At 38.0% G+C, this 23,421-nt stretch overlaps 1 protein-coding gene across 2 annotated transcripts in view; it reads left to right on the top strand.

The window, feature by feature from the left end:
* Positions 1-23,421, top strand: part of GABBR2 (gamma-aminobutyric acid type B receptor subunit 2) — a 487,663-nt gene that overhangs the window by 92,682 nt on the left and 371,560 nt on the right. For both annotated transcript variants that reach the window (XM_056333263.1, XM_056333265.1), the window contains exon 2: positions 10,623-10,760. In XM_056333263.1, the coding sequence (XP_056189238.1) occupies positions 10,623-10,760 (138 nt within the window). The remainder of the gene's footprint in view (positions 1-10,622; positions 10,761-23,421) is intronic.

The following is a 23,421-nucleotide window of genomic DNA, read 5'->3' as shown; positions in this document are numbered from 1 at the left end:
CTAGCCTGTCTTGATCTTGCAAAGGAATAGCTCTTGTTAACGGGGTTGCAATTTGCAGCATGGAAGCAATAGCTTTAAAGCCAGAGAAATTTAGTGTCTATGTGTGAATGTGAAAGGACCACAAGTCAAACAGATCCATCATTCCATGTTTTTGAAGTAGTTCCTAATCTCTACTAGTTTCCAGGACTGTAAAACCCAACTAGATCAAGGTGAATCTTAAATAGGGAAAACCCAAATTAAGTTGGGCAAATTATTAAATAAAAGTCTTGAAGAAATGCCTGCAATAACCCCGCCTGTGGTGTTCATGAAGTTTGAATCCTTTCAAAATGTATTTCCATTCCAATATCTCCCTGTACTTTCAGGGCTGCTCCTTTTCTTTCCTTTGCCTCTGAGGCTCAACTTTGAGTCTGCTCCTTGTTCCAGCTAAGCCTATGACACCTCAGGTTTGTGTTAGTCTGCTGGTTCCCTTTCAGAGTCTCTGCTGCTTCTGCCTTCCTGCCCCTTTCCGCACCCAGGACATGCTTGTGTGTGTGGGAGGTGAGGAGTGCACCATTTTCGCACAACGATGTCACACATGGTGATACCATTTGTCACAGTGGGTTTGAACGAGGAGCACATTCAGTTTCTCGGGTGCTGCAGATCACTTTACTGCATTTAAAAAAAAAAAAATTTTAAAAATCCCTCTTTTCCAAAACATTCCCAGTAAATTGTTTGGACTGTGTCATTCTCCTGTGAATAACAGAATTTATTCTGACAGTTTGCACTGCATGAAATATGGTGGCCAGTGGGATCAGGAGAGAGTCCGAGTGCTGTAGGCATTGCAGGCATTTTCCACCTACTGGAGAAATCCGCTGTCAGGCACCACTAGGGCAAGGCCAAGTCACAATGGCAAATTATTGTAGTCTGGTGCTGTGTTAACTTAAGCCAAATTAAAACATAGCATGAATTCCATTTGGCTTTTATGTGCTAACTTAAATGGTGGCTTATCCAAATGATCACACGTTATTCCTTCTTAAAAAAAAAAAAAATTAGCTTAGCAGAGTTGTAGTCAGTATAGACAAAGTTCAACTCTTACATCACAGTAAGATTTTAATTAAAAATCATAGATCCATGATGAAGACTATTATACCAGATTTTCTTGACCTTTGGGTCAAGAAATTTATTTTTGCTATTCTTAATTCATTAAGCCCTTTTTAAACTCTTACTTTGTCAGTTGTATTGTTCTTCTGACCTGTGCCTGTGTTTCCAGTATTCTTGTTTGAGAATTAAGATTTAAAAAGAAAAAAAAAATCAAACAATGTTGATTAAGAAAAAAATATGCTGGGAGCTGCTTGTACCACTTAGCACTCTTCATGAAGAACATAAATCTGTAAAGGAAAAGAGTCTAATCTTATTTTCCGAAAATACCAGATGCTTTCTGACCTCTTATTAAAATTGAAATATATTCTCAGAATGCCACAGACATCCTTGTGATAGCTTAAGAGAACTTCTCATGTTTTCCAGGAACGTGACTTTCAGAAGCTATAAGAACAATTCTGAAGTGCCTCAGACATCTGTGCCTTTTGTCATCCCCAGTCAATGTTTATTTGGAAACTTCTGTGGTTGTGTGCACTGGGAGACAGGCCCTGTTGCTGTGTGACCAAGGCACATATGGGAGATTTTATTTCAACATGATGCTCTTAGCCAGAAAGATACTGAAGAGCTCTTTTTCCATATCTTCTCACACTCGGAACATGTCTTATTTTAATTTCATGTCGAAAAAGAAAGGTTTTTTTGTTGTTGTGTGTGGTTTTGGGGTTGTTTTTTGTTGTTGGTTGTTTGGTTTTTTACCCTTATGAAATCAGATTCTTTTTCAGGACCAAGTAGGTCATGGGGAAGAAAGAATTCGTATAGTACACTTCCCCCACAACTGATTCTTGATTTGCTGAGGGCTAAGTGATTTTTCAAAATATTATTGCACTCCTATCTTTGTTTCAGTTGCAGTTTATTACTCAAGAGTCAGATGCCAGGCATACTATGATGTATATTGCTGTTATTTCAAAAGTTTTTGCGCTAGTGCACTTGCATTTTCTTCCATCTACATGAACTTCCTGATTGTTATTTATAAATCTGGATTTTCTCCTTCTATATTCTCCTCTCTTATTTCAGTCCTTCCTTTTATTTGCTGCAAAGAGCACAGCTGCAGTTAAAAGGAATTTCACATTTTCAGTACACAAAAATTTTCAGTGTACTGAAAAGAAGCAAGTCAACAGTTCAGAGATGGTGATCCTTCCCTGCATTAGGTGATTTTTCTTTCTCCCAAAATGACCTGAGGGCAAAAAAAAAAAAATAATCCTCCTATTAAAACCAAGTACATAGTCAACGGTAGACATAAGAAAAGGAGAACACTGGTAAAACTTGACTTTTTAAAGGCAGTTTCAGAAAATGTATTTTAATAAACATAGAATGAAGTACTTTTGTATTAAGTTTTGATTTATGATTTTGATTTTTGATCATGCTGAATGTCATCTCCTTTGCAGCGCTCATACTCTAGATCTGGAAAAGAAACCCAAATATCATATTTCAATGACGCATCTTTTCACTTCTGTGACTTCTTCCCTATATTCTAAAAAGCACAGGGAATGGCATGAAAGGAAATCTGACCAAAATAGTCCAACATATGAAAACATAGGCTATTTATGGTAGTGTAATAATAAATGGTAATGAATGAAGGGAAGAAAAGGAAAGACGAGGCAAGTACAAAATTGAACAACTGACATTAGTGACTCTGTGTTGAGGCTGCCAAAATTATCTCTCTTAGCTCTTCATTTTGTACTTCAGCTGCAACCAGCAAATGCCTTGTCAATCTACTACAGCACATGTCTTTATTTCAAAATGAGAGGCAACAAAATAGTAAGTAGTTTGCAACAATAAATTTAAGTGATAATGATCTTGGGGCTCAAGCTTCTGAAACAATTAGCACCTTATAAGGTTACTTAAATGCAAAACCAAAACTGATTTCCTAGGGGACTTTTAAAAAGCCTTTTGATGTAAATAAAGGACAGAGATATTTTCCTCATTTGTTGTATTTTTTTTTTTTTTTTGTTAGAAGTCATTGTAATGTTGAGCTTCTTTGGTAAAAATTGGAAAAGCTGGAGAAAACTGAGCTAGCTTATTCTCAACAACAGGACATGTCATTTGTTTCCTAAATGTCTTTGAATATATTATTTTCCTATGCTATTCCTCTGGACTTTTAAGCTTTTCTATAGTTCCTCTTATTTCCATGAAATGTAACAGCAATGGAGCAGTATAGATTATGTAGGGAGGAAGAAGTAGTGAGCAAGGCATTGGTCTCCCTGTTAATACTGTGTGTACCAAAGTATATGATAAGTGAGCACTGGAATGTCATAGAAAACAATACAGTACTAAATTTTGCTTTTTACAGATTTGTGCTATAAAATTGAATGTGAATGTCCACATGCAGCTTTAAGGATACTCAGAAAAATGTCTAATTGAAGATGACGTTGTGTGTGTGTGTGAACATTGATCCATTTTAATCGATGGTGCTAATTAGAAAACATCTGTAAAACTGTGTTGTGTAATATTGATGTGGAAGTCAGAGTTAAATGAAATGGACTGTATGTTATGGGTGAGCAAATACAGTGTGGATGTTATAAAATCCCCTCTGGCCCGGGAATATTTGAATCAACACCAATTTGACTCTGGTTAGATGATGGGTCCAGTTGCAGAATAATCTAGCAGAACTCAGTAACTTATACTGTGGGATCTGACTGATTGCTATTGTTGCACAATAGGACCTCTCTAAGGTCCAAATGTTAGCTTTCTCTTAGTGATTCAGAATGAGATGTTAATGTTTTGAATTCATGTTCATCATCTTACAGGTGTCCTGGCTAATGTTACCTGAATTAAGAATTCCATTGCTGTGCAGCCCTAGAACAGCTCCTGCCTTTGATTAGTGGTACAGCCAGGAAAAAGGATATGGTGGATCCTATCTAAAATTACTTAGGTGTGGGATCCTCCCCAGACTACAGGGGGATATCTGCTCCACCGTGGTCCTACATGAGCTGCAGGGGGACAACTTGTATCACCATGGTCTTTACCATGTGCTGCAGGGGAATCCCTGCTCCAGTGCTTGGAGAACCTCCTCCCCCTCCTTCTTCACCGACTTTGGTGTCTGCAGGGCTGTTTCTCTTACATTTTTTTCCCCTGTTCCTCTTTCACAGCTGCTGTCAGTGGTTTTTTACCCTTTCTTAAATGTGTTATCATGGATTTGCCATCAGCGTCGCTGATGGGCTCAACTTTGGGCATTGGTGGGTCCATTTTGGAGCTGTCTGGAGCTGGCTCTGACTGGAGCTGGCTCTGACAGACTTGGTGGCAGCTCCTGGTGTCTTTTCACAGAAGCCACCCCTGCAGCTCCCCTGCTACCAAAACCTTGCCACGTAAACTCAATACATCGGCATTATTGAAAGGGAGTCACCTTCCTATCACAAATACACAAAGTGCTTCTTTTGATGGTCTTCTGAACTTCTGTCTGTGTAACAGTTACAGATAGGAAAGGCTGCAACTTTCTTTGCAAAAGACCTCAACTTCCAAGCTGAATGCAAGTTTACTGTGAAAAGAGGAAGTCAATTTGATCTCTGCTATTACTGCATATTTAATTGTCATGGAAACTTAGAGTCAGTTTTTTATTACACAGGATTTATCTATTTGCTACACTTCAACTCCATTTGATATTGGAGTTCTTAAATTGGAATCATCCAGTGTAAATGTTATATACTTGGAGAACTAGTAACAAGATGGAAAACGTAAGTCAGATAAAAAAAAAATTGGGGGAAAAAATGGAGAAAGTATATGTACTTCTCTTATAAGGAGAAACAGGAAGGTTTTGTTTGTCTTGCTGTGTGGACTCAGTTTTCTTTTTCTTCATTCGCTATTTGGGAACTATGTGGAGAAAGAAGCTGAGTCTTCACAAGGTTTTTAGACGGCTTCTCAGGAAGGTGGCACCTGAGGCAGAATGTAGGCTGTTAAATTGGATGCCAAGCACCAGTACTTTAGTGGTAGCACTCTGAACTATTCCCTGTGCAGCAGGCAGGATCAGAAGTTGCTAGGTAAATCGTCAGTGTGCCAAGAGGTGTCAAGGTGAGCGGTTTGATTTACTGGAAATGTTTCACTGAATAGATTAAGTCCTGCTCTGCTGTGTCCACTCCTGATCCAAAATGAAATCTGATTGCTAGTGGTTAAAAGGTGATAGATAAATAATATACAGAAGAGCCTGCAGTTAACTTCAGTTCTAAGATACAGAAGTCTGGTGTAGTTGTTGGACGGGGTTTTTGCATTATTTTTTTTTTTTTTCAGACCAGACTTGGTGCAAGTACTCTGTGTTGTCCTGGAACAATCTGATTGCCAGGACAGGCCAAGCTTCTAATCCTGCATCCCCAGAACAGTATCCTAGATGCCAAAGATCTGTGATTCAGGAGTTTCCTGAGAAAAATCACTGTCTCTCTAAGACGTTTTGATCTGTGAACTCGTTCAATTTATTTTCATGTATTTGTGAGCTTTTTAACATTCATAACATCCCTGGCAAGACGTTTCACTACTTCACTTACACCTACTTTGCACAGTGTGAAGAAGTTTAGAACAAATGAAAGGAAGTGCTTTTTCTTTCAGTGGATAATTACATTGTCACCAGATGTTATGGTTGCCAAAGTGGTGGTTCCAAGAGCAGTTGAACAAAATCACGGAAAGAAAATCCATTTACAGCAGTTAAATGCAAGAATATAATTTCTGGCTTTGAAAGTACTGATACTTGAAAACAGAGAGGGTAACTCGGGAAAAGCATGCCCTGCCTATAAACCCAGGCAGAGGATGTTAACCTGATTGACCTTTGTTGTAGCTTAGAGCAGTTGTCCATATGTTCTTCACTTAATTGCCTGTATTGCTTGATGACTTTGAACAAGTGAATGAAAATCAAATGAAAACCATTTTTGGCATTCCTCATCTCTTAGCTCCTTTCAAGCTGATAGTCTAATGCACAGTCGGTTCCTGAGCAAGATTTTGCAGAGGATAGGAATAAGGCTTTGTACCTCTGTCCCCTCTGTTCAAGGAAGTCTCATCGTATATTTATGAGCACTTGCTTCTCTTTCCAATGATATTGACTGCAGAGTGTTGCTGAAAGCTCTCATACCACTTGAAAAAGTTTGATATTTCATTATGCAGATGACAGCTGTTGGCTATTCCCTGTCATCATAAAGGATCTCTAACCTCAGTAGTCACTAGCTCAATAGATACCAAAATTGTTCCTCAGGTTTATTTTTATTCGGACAAGTAGATTTGTGCCAGAATATAGCTAACTGAGCAACAGCTGCACATAGCTATCCAACAGCTAGAAATTTAAATATAATCATGCATCTGACCAGTGCATTGGTTCCCAATAGTTCTCGTTGCTACACGATTCTAACGAGATCAGTTAAATTACAAGTATCTGCTCTTCTGCTAGCCCTGTAATTGTTTGAACCTGTCAATGTTATAGGAGTCAGCAAAGCTTTATGTATCAGACCCATATGAATTTCCATCCTGTGCACTAATGATTTGCAGTGTTATGCCTGTGGATGTGAGGGTTTGAGTGTGTGCCCCAGTATCTGTCTGCCAGACAGCTTTCCTGGCAGTCAGCAACCCTCACGAGTCAGTTCTGCTGCTTCTCCTGACTTCAGTGATGTGTGTCCTTCACATCGGACATCCTTTCTCGGGGCTGCAGAGGGCCTTTGGATACAGCGGAGAAGGTCTCACTTGTGCATTGTGCTGCCGTGCTGTTCTCTCCAGAAAGGCTTCTTGTCCTTGTGCATCCCTTACACTTCAGGCAGTGCTTCTTCCCTGTGCATTCAGATCCTTTTCTCTGTGGAGGAGGATAGTTTTTATCTGGCAGCCTCTCCTCTGAAGAGGATTCAGTAAGTTTAACACTTCAGTCCCCAAACTCATTCAACTCCTCTCCTATGCAGCAGTTCATCTGGCTATTTTTCTTAATAAGTGGTTCTGTTTCCATGGTAATGGAAACTATGCCTTTGTCTGGTGTCAGCTGTGATATTAATCCATCTTTGTTGCACTGAGAGGTAGTGCCCTTCAGACCTTTGCTTGGTGATTTTTCTGGTATTTCTCTTTATGAATTGTCCATATAATCTGTGTCAAATCAATGTGTTAAGGTACCTATTAATGAAATAATTACATTAAACGTATGTTTGCTATTTTATATGTGGCCTATTACTGGCTTTTGGCCGAGACTAAGCACAGCAATTAACATGTTTGGGGTGAACAGTTCTCAGCCCCTTTCTCTGAAGAAAATTGTAGCATCTTCCAAACGACATGTATTTGGAATTCCAGTTACAGTAAACCTACATATCTCCAATGAAAGGTATTGCAGCCATCCTCTGTGCTCCAATGTGTGGTCGAGATCAACAGCACAGTGTGGATGTCTGTTTTTATATACAAGCTGAAAGTGAGCTGGCTGCGGTTTGGCTCAGCAAAACAGAGATGTTGATGACAATTTAGGTGAGAGAGCAAAACTAGCTTGCAAAAGCAGTGTTGGCTCCTTTGGGTGGTATTTTTTATCATTTAAGTTTGTGGCTTTTTATGAGGGATTCTTTCCCCTTCACTGCTGTTAGTCATGCTCCAATTAATAAGCCAGTCAGCTTCTTGTCAGCCACATGTGGCCAGGGCTTCCTAGCCTCTGCTTTTTAACGTGGATTTTGGCTTTTGGATTTTAACTAGGTCTTTTGTTGTAATGGAATTAGATTGCTGCATGGTGTTGGTTCTGGACCTAGTTGTAGTCACTTGGCATCAACAATTCAGGAACTCGTTTGGTGGTTACGTGGTGGGAATTTCAGTGGTGTTTGTGCTTGTTGTCTTTCAACAGCATTGCCCGCTTTCAGGGTTATGTTTGTAGAGTTTGGCAATAGATCATGATCAGCAATGGTGGCCTTCTGGAATCTCTGGAAAAGTTAAGCTGTTAAAAGGGCTCCAGGAGCTCACTAAGCGTATGTTCCTCAGACTAGAGGCAGGAGGAAACCTTTTCTAACTGCTCACCTGTCTGGCTTCGTAGGGTTATTGTTTTTATCTGAATGTTTATTTTTTATTGCTTGTGACAGACTGTTCTGTTGCTTGCTGGGAGGAATGTTATACACGGGGTATGTTATGAAATGTGACATTAAACAAATGTGAAAGTCTGCTTTCTCCCATCTTTCTCGCTTTTCCTTTTATTTCTGTCCAGTTGTGGCCAGCCACAGTATTAAGTTCTCTATCTCTGAGCCCTACTTTGGACTATTTTGGCAGTTTTGCTAAAGGAGCAGGTTGAGTACTGTAATTATTTGTGGTGGCGTACAAGAGAGAGGGACTAGTCGGGAAGAAAGTATGAAGATGAAAGCATGGTAGGCTTTTAACTGAAACACATTGAAGAGGGATCCACATGTTATTGTACATGCTTCGGATTGATCTGTAATGTATCTTGGCAGTGTGAACTCTTTACTTTGAGAGAGGTGAATAAAGCTTTTGGCATGCCTCCCCAAGAGAATCACTGTGTGATTGAAAAAGGGTAGTTGTGCAAGTATCTTCATAAACATGAGAAGATCAAATAAGAAAAAAAACCTTTATCATAATAGCAATTCTGGACCTCCCAGCAAATTGACCTACTAGGATCTGTTACTGCGTAAGTTACTTTACTGCAGTGAGAAACAATTTGTACGCAAATAATAGTTAAAAATGCATCAGTATTTTGTGATGTAATGGTGAATTTTAGTATGAATTTTACTTAAGATAACAGACTGTAGGTCTTATCATTTAGACTGCCGAATTTTTTCTCCATAACTTTTTATGTATTTAGCTCTTCATGGGCTACAGCTTCTGACTGTTCTTTTGCTATCAGCATCCTCCTTATTTCATATATGACAGGTATCACTGACTAACAGTTTAAGAAGAATACATTTAAAACGTCACATCTTGCAAAAAAAATAAAAAAATCTGGTTTTAGGCTGGTATGAAAACCAGTTCAACAATCTTTTTTTTTTCTGTAGCTTCAAATGGTAAGGTGGATGAGGGCAAAGACTTGGCTAAATGTCATTTAAGTTCAGATACTTAAAGCTCTAGTGTCCTTGGCTGGTTATCAAAGTAAAAAAGTAGCTAAGCCTTCTAGTTGCGCTTGGAATAAACTGGTCTTTAACTAGGGGGTGGAGGAGTAAGTATGGAGGATGCTGCTTGTTCCAGTAATCACAACCTTAATTCCTTTACAATGTGAGCTTGCCACCAATCTGTCAGACTGACAAGGGAGCCTTTGCTGTACTGAATGTTTTGAGGGTTTTTTTTTCTGTAAGAAGGAAAATGTTGTGCTATATTATGCAATTTCAAAACAGTCTATGTAGTGAAAATCTGTATCTGTTTGAATAAGTGGGAGCAGTAATTCTATTCTTGCAGATAGAATGCAAATAGAATAATTTTTCTTTTAGCATATTAATTCAATAAGGAGATTAATAGAAGCTTGCAAACTTCTTAGTCAAAATCTTTATTCTCTCCAGAGAATGCAAGACAATTACTACTTGGATGCTGATAGTAAATGAACTGTTTTATTGAATTCTCATAATGAAATATTGGAGGCTGGTGTATGATAGTTTTTATAAAGACTATATTTGAGGAAGACTTTGTAGAGGAGGCAAAAGAGGGCAGAATATTTTGTTTTAAAAAGAGAGATAAAGAAGTGATTGCTGGTGGAGCAGTGGCAGCTACTGTTATAGCCTTTTGGCACTCCTGACTTACAATGTGGTTTAGAATCAAATTCTTAACTTCAGGTACATAAGCTCAGGAATTAAGCTATGACTACTTAAGTTATTATGAATGATTGATTCTACTTTATTCAAGGATTGATATATCTTTTGCAATACTGACTAGCATCACCCTCTGTTTCTCAATTTTCAATCCTGATCTTGATTTATGCTAAAATTATTTACACCTGAAATGATGACAATTAATTCTTAGTCTTTTTAGAGAATTATATATATATATATATATATATATAAAGACTGTTATTTAGAAGGATAACACAAAGTCTATCTACTATATATTTTTGCACAGAATACTGAGGTTGGACCTTAAGGAGAGGTCGCTTAGGAGTCTTCATTAGAGACAGAACTTTCTTTACAGAGACCATCAGTAGTGTCAAACTTTCCTCCAACTGTGGAAGTCCTGCTGACATCTGGTGTTACATTCCAAATTTTACTTTGGGAAATTGTAGCTTTGAATGTAGAAAAAGTTGCAGTCAATCATTTTTTGTTTGGGCTTTTTTATTTTTTGTCAGATGTTGGTATCAAAATTCTGATCTTGCAGCTTTGGCTTGGAAGGAAGACATAGGGGTTTTGAACAATGTAAGGAGGGCTTTTCCTGTCCTTTTACTATAGCACATTAGAGGTTCAGAACAGTGTGCTCCAGTTTTTCATATTTAGGTTTCAGAATGTTGTATATTGTACAGTTCTTACATCATGCAACCTCTGAAATTTTTCCTGCCCAGTAGTTTATTTCTTAGCTAATTATGTTACTTGTGACATTGAATATTGCCTCTTTTTTTTTTTTTTTTTTTTTTTCCCCAGTGTGACAATGCAAAAGGACTCAAAGCCTTCTATGATGCAATAAAATACGGACCTAATCATCTGATGGTTTTTGGTGGTGTATGTGCAACAGTTACTTCTATCATTGCTGAATCTCTGAAGGGATGGAACTTGGTTCAGGTAAGGCATCAAATGGAATATGTTCAAATGCTGACTATCTTGTATCTGTGTGTCTTTTTAAAATTTAAAAGTTAGTATTTGATGCTTTTCAAGCTTAACATTTTGCGTAATTAGTATATTGCAGTTTTGAAGATCAGTGAAGTTATATGTAAAGAAGAGCAGTTAATTCTATATAGTACTAAATTTTAAGGCTTGGCGTTATGCTCAAAACACTTGTGAATATGGGCAACAGTCATGCATTAAAACATTGATTAAATAAAATCAACTTAATATATCTCAAAAAGCAACCTAAATGAGATGAAGTTTGGTCATGGTAGGCAAGCATATCTAGGACATATCCAACGTTAGTGGAAACAACTTGTAAGGCCTTAAATTATGGTACAGTGTGGTCTTAGTCTTTACTCAGTCAAAATGCAATAATTCCTATTAACTTTAAAAGTGTTGGAAGTGCACAAATTGTAAGTAGTAACTGGGTATGTATCTCAGTATTTGACTCACAAAGTACATTTATTCCCAGCTGTTGTTCTTTCTGACTTTATTAAAGGTCAAGTTTGTGGAAAGGTTCCCTCTGCTGAGGAATCAGAATTTATTAATACTAATCTTTAAAATGCAGATAACAGCATGATTTTCTTCATTTCTTCAATCATCTGTCCAGTGATGATCTTTGGCTTGATAGCTGTTCATGCAAGGTAGCCAGCCAGTTCTGCTTTTCAGATGTGGAAATGGCCTGGCTTCCTACTCTATATTCATGTTGCCCAAAGATAAGTTTGTGTCATTTTTATTAAAATAAACCAAATATTTTATGGCAAAATAATAGTATATGACAATTACCTGAGGTTTTGGTTACAGGCAGACTCCTCTTTTCCACCTGGAATACTCACTGAGATTAGAGCAGAATGAACAAATGAGGCGTAATTAAGGTTGTGAAGAAGATGATGATCAGAGTACAAATGGGAAAATCTTAGGAGGATAATTAAAGTGGCTTGTTAAATGTATTTGCAATGCTTGTCATATCAGATCTTTTTTTCTTATGCTTCAGGATTTTTTTCTAATGTGGAAAACATCAGTTCTACTGTGGAAACAGAATAATAGTGTATCTCTGGGGAGTACAGAGAAAGCAACAGAAAGCTTGAAACTATCATTTAGTGCTATTTCTTAAAAATGGCCTAATCCATGGGCTATAATGAAGTATATGGCTGGAGCTCTGGATTTTTTGGGAATCTGTCACATGGAACTTCCAGATGATGTAGGGTGTTTTAAGGAGTTGAATTTTGTTATGCTAAACCCTTTTCATTTGAAGTCAAGTTCTGCTTGCTAAAGTCTGAAAATCAATTTATTAATGAAGTTGCTTAGTCAATAAAGAAGGGCAATTAGAAAGCTTCTGTTTGCTTTTAAATGCCTGAATTTGTCAATATATGTGCGAACTTATACAATGATATGAAGCATTGATACCAGACAGCACCTATTTCTTTGTCTTTAACCTCTACAGCTGTGACTAAGTCTTAAACATTATTAATGATATCAGTACATCAAGGGATTCTTTGCTGCTTGGGCTTAGTATCCTGCAGGCACTAGGTAAATTGTCACACGGCGTAACTCCACTTTGTGTCAGGTTGACTGTTGATTGACTGCATGATGGAAGAACACAAACAACAGTGTGGCTGGGAAGCGTGGTAAGGCTTAGTGGATGGTATAGCAGCAAGGGAAACAGTCTAAATGCAGTTTGTGAAAGTGTTATGTCATTCGGTGACAGCAATATGTGTATCTGGAAATCAGCAGACAGCATGTATAAGTTAGTGGGGAAGCGGAGTACAAAGCCTTCTACGCCTCAGGATCCGCTGTCATAAGCATCTTTGATTAAATGCATAACTTGAATAGAGGGAATAGATCGAAATCTGTAGTTCTCAGAAGTGGAGCAATAATACTCGGTCTGATAAAATACAAGACTGTCTTACCTCAAAACTTGAAACTTCACCTCAAGGAATCCCAGCAAAATCACAAATAGTTACATGAATTTGTGATGATGACGAAGTCATTTTATGTTGCAGTCAAGAAAAGGGAAAACAGCATAGAGACAAACAGTAACCTGACATTGTATTATTGAATAGAGGATTTGCAATTGGATGTCTGACTCCATCACTTTGTCCCTGTGCAGGCAGTCACAAAAAGAAATATCTTAACCCTAGCAGGAACATTTGATTTGATTTACACAGTTGTCATGTGGTTGAGCAAAGTGATTGCTGTCTTCTGTATATAAGAAATGCAGAATTATACTGATGGTACCAGGAGGAATAGGGAAGAAAAGAAGAGTAACAGAACATAACAACTGAAAAATTACTTTCCTTGGCAAATACAGTATGAGGCTGGCTACCTGCAAAACTTTTCTGAAAGCCCTTTAGCCCTGAATTCCAAGTTTCTGGGTGACTCCTTTCCTTCTGTTCAGGGGAATTTTTCTTTTCTACCATTCTCTGCAGTAAAAAGTATCCAAAAGCAAAGAACTAAACAAACGGCAAAGAATACAAATGTGCTGGAAATTATCATGTTCCATTTGCTACTTAGGCAACATTATAATAGTGACGAGAGGGGGGAAAGAAGAAAAAAAAAATTTGCAAAGTAGCTTCATTCTTGCCTTAATGTATGCTGTTGATAATATACTGTCTTTTTGACTTAACTGGTTCATTCAGGTCACTGATGGCCTGCAACAGTGTGAGATATAGAAGACTATCAGAGGCTGGGAAGAGTCTCGCTCTGAAGGTGACTTGCCTTATTTCTGTACCATATCTAAACAGAAGGTTCCTTTCCTCCCCCATCTTGACAAATTTTGATTTACTTATGATCAGGAACAGAAAGGGAGATTCTGTTCTCAACTGGCTGCCTTTAACTGCCGGCTGATTTAATTATCTCTTACTGTAAAAAAAATTAAAAAAATTAAAAAAATAAAATGATTCTTTTAATGGACCGTTTTGTATCTGTGGAGAGAGCAAGTTGTTTTAGTCTGCAAACACTTACGTCATCCTTAAGGACTTTCACTGAGGTATGCTGGGTGACACAACCTGCAAATTGTTTTCTGAACACACATTCATAGTAGGACAGATGCAGACACCTGTTCCTTAGCTGCTCAAATGAAAATCTTCCCTGTGAGTAATCTCCATGAGCCGGCAGTCCTTGCTTCGTTGACAGTATGAGCATGGGCTGGAGGCTGCACGTGTGGCTTTGATCTCCGGTCTGTGGTGTGGAATCTGTTTGAACCTTTGCTATTTTGGTTAAAATCTGCCAATAATATTCCGTGCATCTGACAGTGGGTCATAAAGGCATGAAGGTATAATACTGGGCAGTTGCTGTGCTGTAAGGGGGATATTTCAATGTCAAATTATTCTGGATTCATCTTATCCCCATTCTCTTTGAATGTGTGTTAAAGGCAATTAAAGTGAAGAAGAACCATTAATAATATCTACAATATATTGCAAAAGACCAGTTGTATGTTTTTATTTTGTACAGTGAAGCATTCCTGCTAGTAACCAGTTAGTGCAGAACAGAGATGTTTTGCAGTTCAGTTTATCTTCTATTTCAGGATATCCATAAACAGTTTATCTCTCCATTTGAATATTTTACAGTGGCAAAAGCATGTAATTGTATAGATTTCTGTTTCTGTTATTTTCCATTGTCATCTCACGCGTTTCCTAATTGCCATGTTAATATATGCATTTAACCAAGATGAAGATTTTGACCAAACTGGTCATCTCTCTTCATTTGTCAAACTCTTTGGGAGACTTGCCTTTTTCTTTCTTTGTGCTGTTTACATTCTCTTAGAGCCTGCTTCATTTACTATTTTCTTTAACTCTGGAAATAAGCCTCTACTAGAAACAAAATGTAAATATTAGTGCTTCCTTGGAATATCCTCTGTTTCTACATAGTTAATGTAATGTAATCTCATAACTGCTGGCTTTTAGACAAGTAACTGCTACAGGTGATCCAGTGATTAGATCATAATGACATTCAACGTAGAAATCTTGTTTTGGATTCAGCATCTCATGTTGGAAAGTTTTCTAAGAAAATTATAGGTACCCTAATCATGATGTATTACTTTGTGGGCATATTAATGTAGGGCAAGTTCATGTGTTGGAAAGGAGTGTTAGGAAGAGAATATTGCTTTAGTTCTCTAGCTCATTTAGTTGAGTATTAAAGAGCCTACCCTGGAATTTGTTTTATTTTCCTAGAGACCCACAGGTATTCAACATCCCATCTCTGAATTACCAGAAAGACTGCTGCTGTTGAAGGCATTCAGTGATGTTTTTAGCCCTTGGTTTCCTTTTGAAACAAAGCTGATGTGATTGCAATCGGCCAGTGGTCAGAAATTATTAGGAGGAACTGGCCGATTGCAACCAAATTTTAACAGAGGATTTCCCAAGGATTATTAGGTTCCATACATTTCTGTGAAAATGAAGACAGGCATCCAGATGTATGAAGGAGAGGCTGTAGCATGGGCACAGAGAACTTTGGGCCAGCTATGGCATGTGGTGCTCCTTGTCCAGCTACTGTCAATGGGAAAGGGACTGGCTGCGTTCAGAAAAAACTTAAAAAAAGCAGCAGAAAGGAAAGCTGAGAAAACTCAGAGGAGGGGTCAAGCCCACAAGGATATAAAGTAGGAGCCAGGGTGTGTGTTTGTGTGTGCGCAGAAGCCCAGGACACGTGTATCTGTAGGAAACAAGGCTTTATTACCTGACTCTGTTACTCATAAAAATTCTTGTTAATATGGAATTTCACAGCTATGTGCAGGTTATAACTGGTGTGTTTTAACACTTAAGTGATGCAAGTCATCACAGAGGTTTCTATACTGGCCACTGAATCAAATTTCTCCTTGTTAATATCTGCATTTTCTAAGTCCTCAGGCTTGTTACCCAGAGCTGTGGCATGGACACATAAACATTTGATAAAAAATGTGTTTGGTGTTTTGTTGTTGGATTTTCTTTTTGTGGTGTTTTCATTTTGGTTTTTTTTGTGGTTGATGTTTGTTGCTTTTTTTTTTTATAATCCTTGTCATGTTTGTTCCAGTACAGTGACTTTGTGCTACTTTTGCCTTCACTGCACAATTTCCATGTATTATTAGTTTAAGCAATGAAAAGAGCATTTAAACTAGTTTTTGGCTAAGAAGATTAGCTACTTCTATCTACAAGATGCAGGTGGTCCCACTTGAACAGGTCTTTCTCCCACTGGAATATGACCCAATGCACCAGAAGACTTGAGACTTTGGCTTCTTGGCCCACATTTCACCATCATAAGCTTTAATTTTCATTTTTAAAATCTTTTTTTTTCTTTGCTTTTCCAATTTTATCTCCTGGGATTGGAGGAATTTTATAGGCTTTCTGTACTTGCATCATACTTTCAATAGTCAAAGTTTGTGAGGAGTAATGCCTCTTAAGGTCTTATTATATTAAAGGTGCAAACCTGATGACATTCTAGTCTTGCTTTTGGGAGTTAGCTGAGCACATAAGGAAGTTATACTCACTTCACCGTAGGAATGCCTGGGAGCTCCTGAAGAGGAAGAAAACACAGCAGGACTGACCTTCAGGCGGAATTTCATGTGAAGTTTCTCCTCATTCGAGAGAAGCTCTGGTGTATTTGGAGGGAGACAGACCTTTTAGTTCTGCAAATCCTCCCTTTGATACCAGCTGCCAGCAGGAGCCCTGCTGTTACTGATGTGGCCCTCCTGAAGCTCTGTGGTTGCTGTTGGGGAGGAAAATGCGTGGGGAGTTGAGACAGATCAGCGGTACCATACCTCCTAATTAGGCTGTGGCTGTATGTGGACAGATGCATACACGCCCGAGGTAGAGCAGACTTAGCCTTGGAAAGTAGTTATATATTCACCTTTTAACTTAGAGAAATGCAGTGCAGGAGGGGACACTAGGGCAGAAGACAATTTAGTGACAAAAGTTCTTTCACAGTGGTCAAAACACTGACCTGATTCCTAGTCCATTATTTCAGCTGTACCCCAGGGGAGATATTAGCATTACTTTGCTATTAATAGCAGAAATTTGGTCGCCAAAGTTTAAATTGAAATTTTCCAGGCTGAGGTATGGTAAGAGATGCACATCCTTTATTTCAAATGCATTGCAAGATTTAGTAGGACCTTTCTTTTCCTTCTTTCTGTTTTCTGCTTAAATGTATGAAATTGGTTTGTATGGCTTAACCTGGTTTTCCATCAGTTTGAAATTGGCTTCTATCCAGTATTTTTCATTTTATTTAAATATGATTAGCTGTTCTTTTTCATTTTTGTCTTGTATTTCTACTGTTGGAGAAAACAGTAAAACTACGGTATGCAGTCTGGTTTTTGCCTTTGATCTAACGTCAACAAGTTCAGTCGTTATATGAAGCATGAATAAAGGCATTTTAATACAGCTCTAGAGTAAAGTCAAAGCTGTTCAGGACTGAATCTGTATATTTATTCTAACTTTTCTGGCAGAAAAAAATCATATTGTATTTTTTTTATCATTCTTGGATACCTTTCCACAATAATTAATTCACTTCTGTTTAGTGTTGGATCAATAATATGGTTGATGGTCTAGGGAACAGACCCAGACTGGAAAGGGAATGGTGTGCAGTATAATTTAGGTTTGGGAAAACATTTAATTCTGATCAAATCAGATATTCCCTCTCCTCCATATACTCTTCCTTTAAATCTGAAAGGTCTGTTGAAGAAAAATAAAATACATAAAAGCCCTCAAACCCATAATGTAACATACAAGCATTGATGTTTTTCCAAACACAAAGCCTTGTCTTTTAACGCTAGCTTGATTTATTGGTAAGGTAAGGTGCTGAAAGCATCCAGCTTAATTTATTATCAGAGTAAATAGTGTGTGTGTGTGTGTTTTTTGAAGGGCATCCCCCTGCCTTTCCCCCCCCCCCCCCCCCCCCCGTGATTTTTATGGAAGTGTTCTGTCTCACTGCAAGTCTTTTTTCTTATGTGATTAGGATAGACATGACAGGTAGAATCTTATTCAGTTACCAAAATTTTTCAGTATTGCACCTTTCAGCTATTGCTGCAGCTTCCTTCACTGCTACAAAGGGTATTCCTTCATGTCCCCTCAGGCTGGTTTATTACTATTTGCCAGTTTTTCTGGAGGTGGTTTTGAGAGGTAGCTGGGTAGCTTTGATTTCCATCTCTGCCATCTCTTCTCCATCCTGTCCTGATATGGTAGGCAGACTTAAAGTTTGCTTCTTTGGGAAATCACTTGTGGTTCAGCATCTTAGCTATGCTGGATGAGGACTGTGATATACACTGATTTCTTTTTGAGATTTGAGGAGGTTTTTTATGGCACGTTTTCTAGTACCTTGCCTGATGTCTGTCTTCTGTATGGTCCAACCCACTGGACAGTAGTGCTTCTAAATTTCCTTCTAGCCCATAGCTGGTCAGCATGTCTTCTCTTGACTTCTTCTGGTAAATGTCATACAATTTGCAGGGATGTACCTGTGTGACACTAACACACCATTAATGATAATCTTTGATTCTATTTGCAGTTCTGGCAGCCCAGAGAATCACCTTTTGATTTGTTAGTCCTATTGCTTTCATTGCTGTGACCCACAGTCTTTGCTTGAAAGTCTCCCATTGTGAAGTAGGCACATTATTATAGTTTCTTGGCAGGTGCACCACTGAATTTTGAACTCCTCTTTGCATTTTAACCTCTGCCTGACTTTACACAAATCTTGGTTTTGTGTTTCTCATCTGAAAGCCAGCTCAGAGAAATCGGATGCTAATTGTTTGCACATAGGTACGTGATTTTTCTGCTTTAAAGGTTATATTGATTGAAAACTACCTTATTTCACTGAAAATACAATAACTTTGTCAGTTTTTGGTTGATTCTTGGCAACCATTATTAATTTACTCCAAAGTGTTGAGATTATAGTATTGTATTTCTTAAACTATTGCAAGATTTCAAATATTCTAGAATGTTCATTTCAAACTTCTTTTACCACCAGTTCCCCAATTGTGGTCCTTCTGATTGTTTTCACCATACCTACAGTTTCTGTAAATCTGGAGTTGGTTATTTCGGTATGCTGTTTGCCAGAGTGACTGGTTCAGTTTCTTTCTAAAAGATAGTGTCGATTGTGTTCTACAAGACCAGTTTGATGTTTCTCATCATCCTCATTGGAAAGCCCTGGGATTGCTTTCTCTCCAGTCCCTCTGACCACCCTGGCTTGAGTGGCCCTATATCAAGTAGCACCCTCCTGCCACAGCTGTTGCTGTCCTTGGAACATAGAAACCTGGCCACAGAAAGGAGGTAAATACAATTAAGTCAAGGCAAAATTGGTATGATAACAAATTTGTTGCTTCATAATATTACTCCTATGGTCTTAAATCCACTTCATTTCATTCTCTTTTACTGTCCTATTGTAGGGCAAGGAAAGCTTTCTCATGTGGTAAATTAACCCACTTTCCCCTGAATGCTGTTTTGGCAGCGATTACTTAATCACTTACTTTGAGGGAGAGCGTAATTCATACAGAATAGCAACAGCAGCTCCTGGGCATAGACTGAAGAACACAAAGTCATAAACCAAGCAATTGCAAAACAGAAAACACCTTTACATAATTTTGAAATTGAAATAATGTATTTATTGACCGTTAAAACAAGAAAAAGCTTAATTATGCTTAGTTGAAAAAGTAATACATTGCTGATATATTTTTATAAAAGTAAGCACTAAAGTACAAATCTTCACATAATAGAAGCTGTTCAAAGGGCCTGATTCTCAGTGCACTGCAGTGTGCTTGGTATGATTCATCTAATATTATGAGTGGTATGGCATGCATCTTGGTTCTTGGTATTCAGAGTACTCCATACCTGTAGAGCAGTTCCTGGGGACTTGTAGATCTCTGCCTGTTTTTTCCTGGCGTCAGTTGAGTTCTAACACAACTGGACAGATACAAGGCCTATAAAACAAGGGATAGATACATTGTAATTGAACTTGAAGTGATTTGGAAACATTTATTTACTTTAGACTTAGTTACCACAGATAGCAAAAACATACTGTCAGGGAAAATGGGTATGATCACTGCAGCTTAAGAGCCTCCAGGCTTTGTTGGAAAAGCACTTATAAATGCATACAAAACTGCTGCTGAAACAATCCGTAGTTGGAGTTAGGAAGGTTTGGTCCTAGGCTTACACTGAAAACAGGAACATATTGTACAGCTCTTAAGCATAGACTTGTGATAAGGCATTTGTCTTTTCCTTCTTGCTACGTTCAGGACTTATAGCTATAGAAAGCTTAAGTATCTGAGTTTTTTTTTTTTTTTTTCTTCTTTTTTTAAACTGGAAAACAATTCCACAGTTTCACCTTTCTGGTCTTTCAGAATCTCTTGTTGACTCTCCTAACTGAAGTTGCAAATCCAGATTTGCTTTGATTTCTTGTCTTGCCTTGGTTTCATTAATTTTTAGGAGATTAGTAGCTTGAAGTTTGTGAACTCTGCATTAAGCTGTGACACATTCTGCTCCTAATTCTCAAAGGAAAGTGTATCCCCAGTGACGTGTAGTCCTTATCTTTCCTTATTCTGCAGAAGTCCATTAGACCTTGTTATCCTATAGACAGCTTATCACAAGCTGATTACTAAACTACAGCAGGATTGACAATATAACCACTATGAGCTTTGTGTTATGCTACAACACTAAGCTAGGAAACTTCTATGATTATTTATAATTGAGCTACTGTGAGGGCACAGTATGTATTGGATTGCTTCCTGAAAGTAAAAAGATTAGTGGCACAGCTTTTGAAAGGTTAATTCAAGTCCTTCAATATTCAGATGAGGGAACATCTGTGACTGGGGAGTGAAAGATCTCCAGTTCAGCAGTCGAAAGCATTGCATGAAGTGCTTGGGACCTACAACTTTGTATATATAATAAATTCATTATTAAACATTGCCATCTTGACATAAAGAAAGATGTAATTTGTTCTATAAAACAGAACAAGAAAGGTATTTGTCATAACGCTTTTGACAACAAAAGCTTGTTAAAGAATGATGATAGTCTCGATTTGAAATAGTCTACAGTTACAAAATCAAAAGCTGGATGCTGGGTTTTGCATTTGTAAACAAACTCCCAAACTGGATCCACTATTCTATTTAAGAATATCTGTAGCCGTAAGGAAAAGATCAGATTTGGGAAGTGGGATAGACTTGCATCATTGATTATAGCACCCCCCCCCCCCCCCCCCCCCCCCATGTTATTAAGTTATACTCATGCTAAAGAGATTCTTTTCCTAATATCTGTTGTTTAATTTAAACACTCCCTGCCATTGTCAGAAGGGTTGGAACTAGATGGTCTTTAAGGTTCTTTCCAACCCAAGCTGTGTTATGATTCTATGGTTTGTTTAGGTAAGCAGATTTTTGTTGATTCTTTTTAGAAGGCTCTGAATGTTACTGAGAAAGGCAGTGACTAAGCAAGCAACAGAGAACAGCAGCATTATGTTTAGCTCTTACTAACAAAATGAAAATGAAGTAATAAAGATATGAAGACTAAGGTGCTGATTCTGTCTGGTGTACCTACATGTGTGTCCGTATATGTATAGACACACGTATATATTTAGAGCTATATTAAACTGTCTTCAGTCCTTGTCTCTGTTGCTGATGGGGCATTGTTACAATTCAGATAAATGTAGTTGCAATCTTTTACATTTCATCAGGATGACTTTTCGTTCAGAAATGTGGTTGACGTGTAGGTGGTTGCTAGAGCCTGCTTTGAAATTTTTTTCCTCTGGCTTTTTGCTCTCCAGTTGGTTTTGCCCTTCACCTGTTTTGCAAGTTAAAAAAAAATCTAATCTGCAAATCTGAAGGAGAAGAAAGGATCAGAACCGATAGTTTACTGTTATGTAAAGGTCCTGTATGTTATTTGTGGATATTGATATGGGAGGTCAGAAATACAGATTACAGGCTATAATCAGACCAGTCTGGAAGAAATTTGATTATAGAGATGGAAGCTTAAGAAACAATTTTTACCTGGCAAATTTCATGCAATCTTTTCAAATCCTTGTGTCTTAATTATTAAATTTCAGTAATGTTACATTTGCCAAGTCAGATAATGCTAAATGACATTAACATTAATGTTGATAATGAGTTCCTTGAGTTTTCAGTGTGAAAACTCTCATGACCAATGTGATTTTGTCCTTGCTTTTGGAATTCTTTCTATGTGATAAACTCCTGTCTTTATGCTGTTTTTTGCTTGGGAAGAAGAGAGAAAATGCAGACAATTATTTCTTGTGTTTTTCCTTTTTTAGAGCAAAGGGCAGAAAGGTGCAACTATGGGGCCCTGAGTTTCACTACCTGACACATCCACCTTTATTGATCAAGACCTTAAGCTACTGTTCTTGCAACTATATTTATCATAGAGTCACCTTATACACAGACTGTACTCAAGGTTGCATGAGGAATATCCTCAATTATAACACAAACCTCTCATAACAAATGTGCTTGCACTGGCTTGATTTGTCTCCTATTCACTGTGTAATGGCTAGACCACAATAAGAGATTTATTATTCTGCTCCTTATATTGCCTTAAAAGGTGGGGTGGGTTTCTTTTTTTCTTTCCCCACCCCACCCCATCCACCCCCTTCCCCCAATTAAATCATCAAGACATAAGACAATAGAACTGAGTAATAATCTTTGTACAAATGTTTCTGTTGCTTGCTTTCTCTGTTAGCCTTATTCTTAACTTTTCAGTTTCCCATTGCCACGAGCAGTTCTAGGAGGACTTAAAGGCAACGCATTGCCAATTAGTCATGGCTTGCAGACTGCTTATTTGAACTGTAGGCATTTATTTTTATGTCCAGAGTCCACATTTATTACTGCAGATGAACCAACAGGGTATAATTTCATAGTTCATTCAGTGGTCTAACTGGTTATCTGAACCAGGAAAATGAAACTTTAAATGTTTTTGCCCAATATTGTACTGTTTTACACACAGGTTATTATAGGATTTTAAACGCCTTGGAAAGACAGCTTGTGTCTCCAGTCACAAATGATTTCACACAGAATATGATATTCTTAGCATAGATGTAAAGGGGAGAGGGCACTGAACAGTAAATCTAATGATTCATGTTTACTGAGAATAAGTGGATTGAGATTGCTACTTTGGAAGTCTTAGCTGCCTGTCTAGAGACTATGTACATCCTACCTGAATGTGTTCCCCAAAAGCTGAATTTATGAGATGTATGATCCCCGAAAGCAAACCTCACCTTCAAGTATAACATTATTGCATCAGCTTCCTAGATGAATAATGAAGTGTGGATCACATGAATTCTACAGACCTTCAGACTTGTCCACGTATGAAATGAATTTTGGTAACTCCACTGTATGAGGACACCTCGAGGCCCAATCCCGTCAGTCACCTCATAAACTTGTCGTCAGACTTTGCATCTGACCCTGCACTGCTCTGGAGTGTAAATGTCTTATTCTGTGTGTCATCTTGGTAGTCAGCCACAAGGGCCTCCATGACATGCTGGGCTCTGTCAGGAGGGATCCTGTCCCAGATGATACTGCTTGTGAGTTTGCCAGTATTTTAGAATGCCATTTCTACAGTCATTATTAAAAAAATAAAAAGAGAGATCAAAACAAATGTCACTTTTCTGAATTTTCATCAAGGTTATTGTGGCCAATATTGTGATTTTTGGTTTTGTACCT

The sequence above is a fragment of the Falco biarmicus genome, chromosome 3 (assembly GCF_023638135.1).
Source record: "Falco biarmicus isolate bFalBia1 chromosome 3, bFalBia1.pri, whole genome shotgun sequence".
Classification (NCBI taxonomy): Eukaryota; Metazoa; Chordata; class Aves; order Falconiformes; family Falconidae; genus Falco; species Falco biarmicus.
Note: the sequence above shows the minus strand (reverse complement) of the source record. Positions and strands in the feature narration are given on the sequence as shown.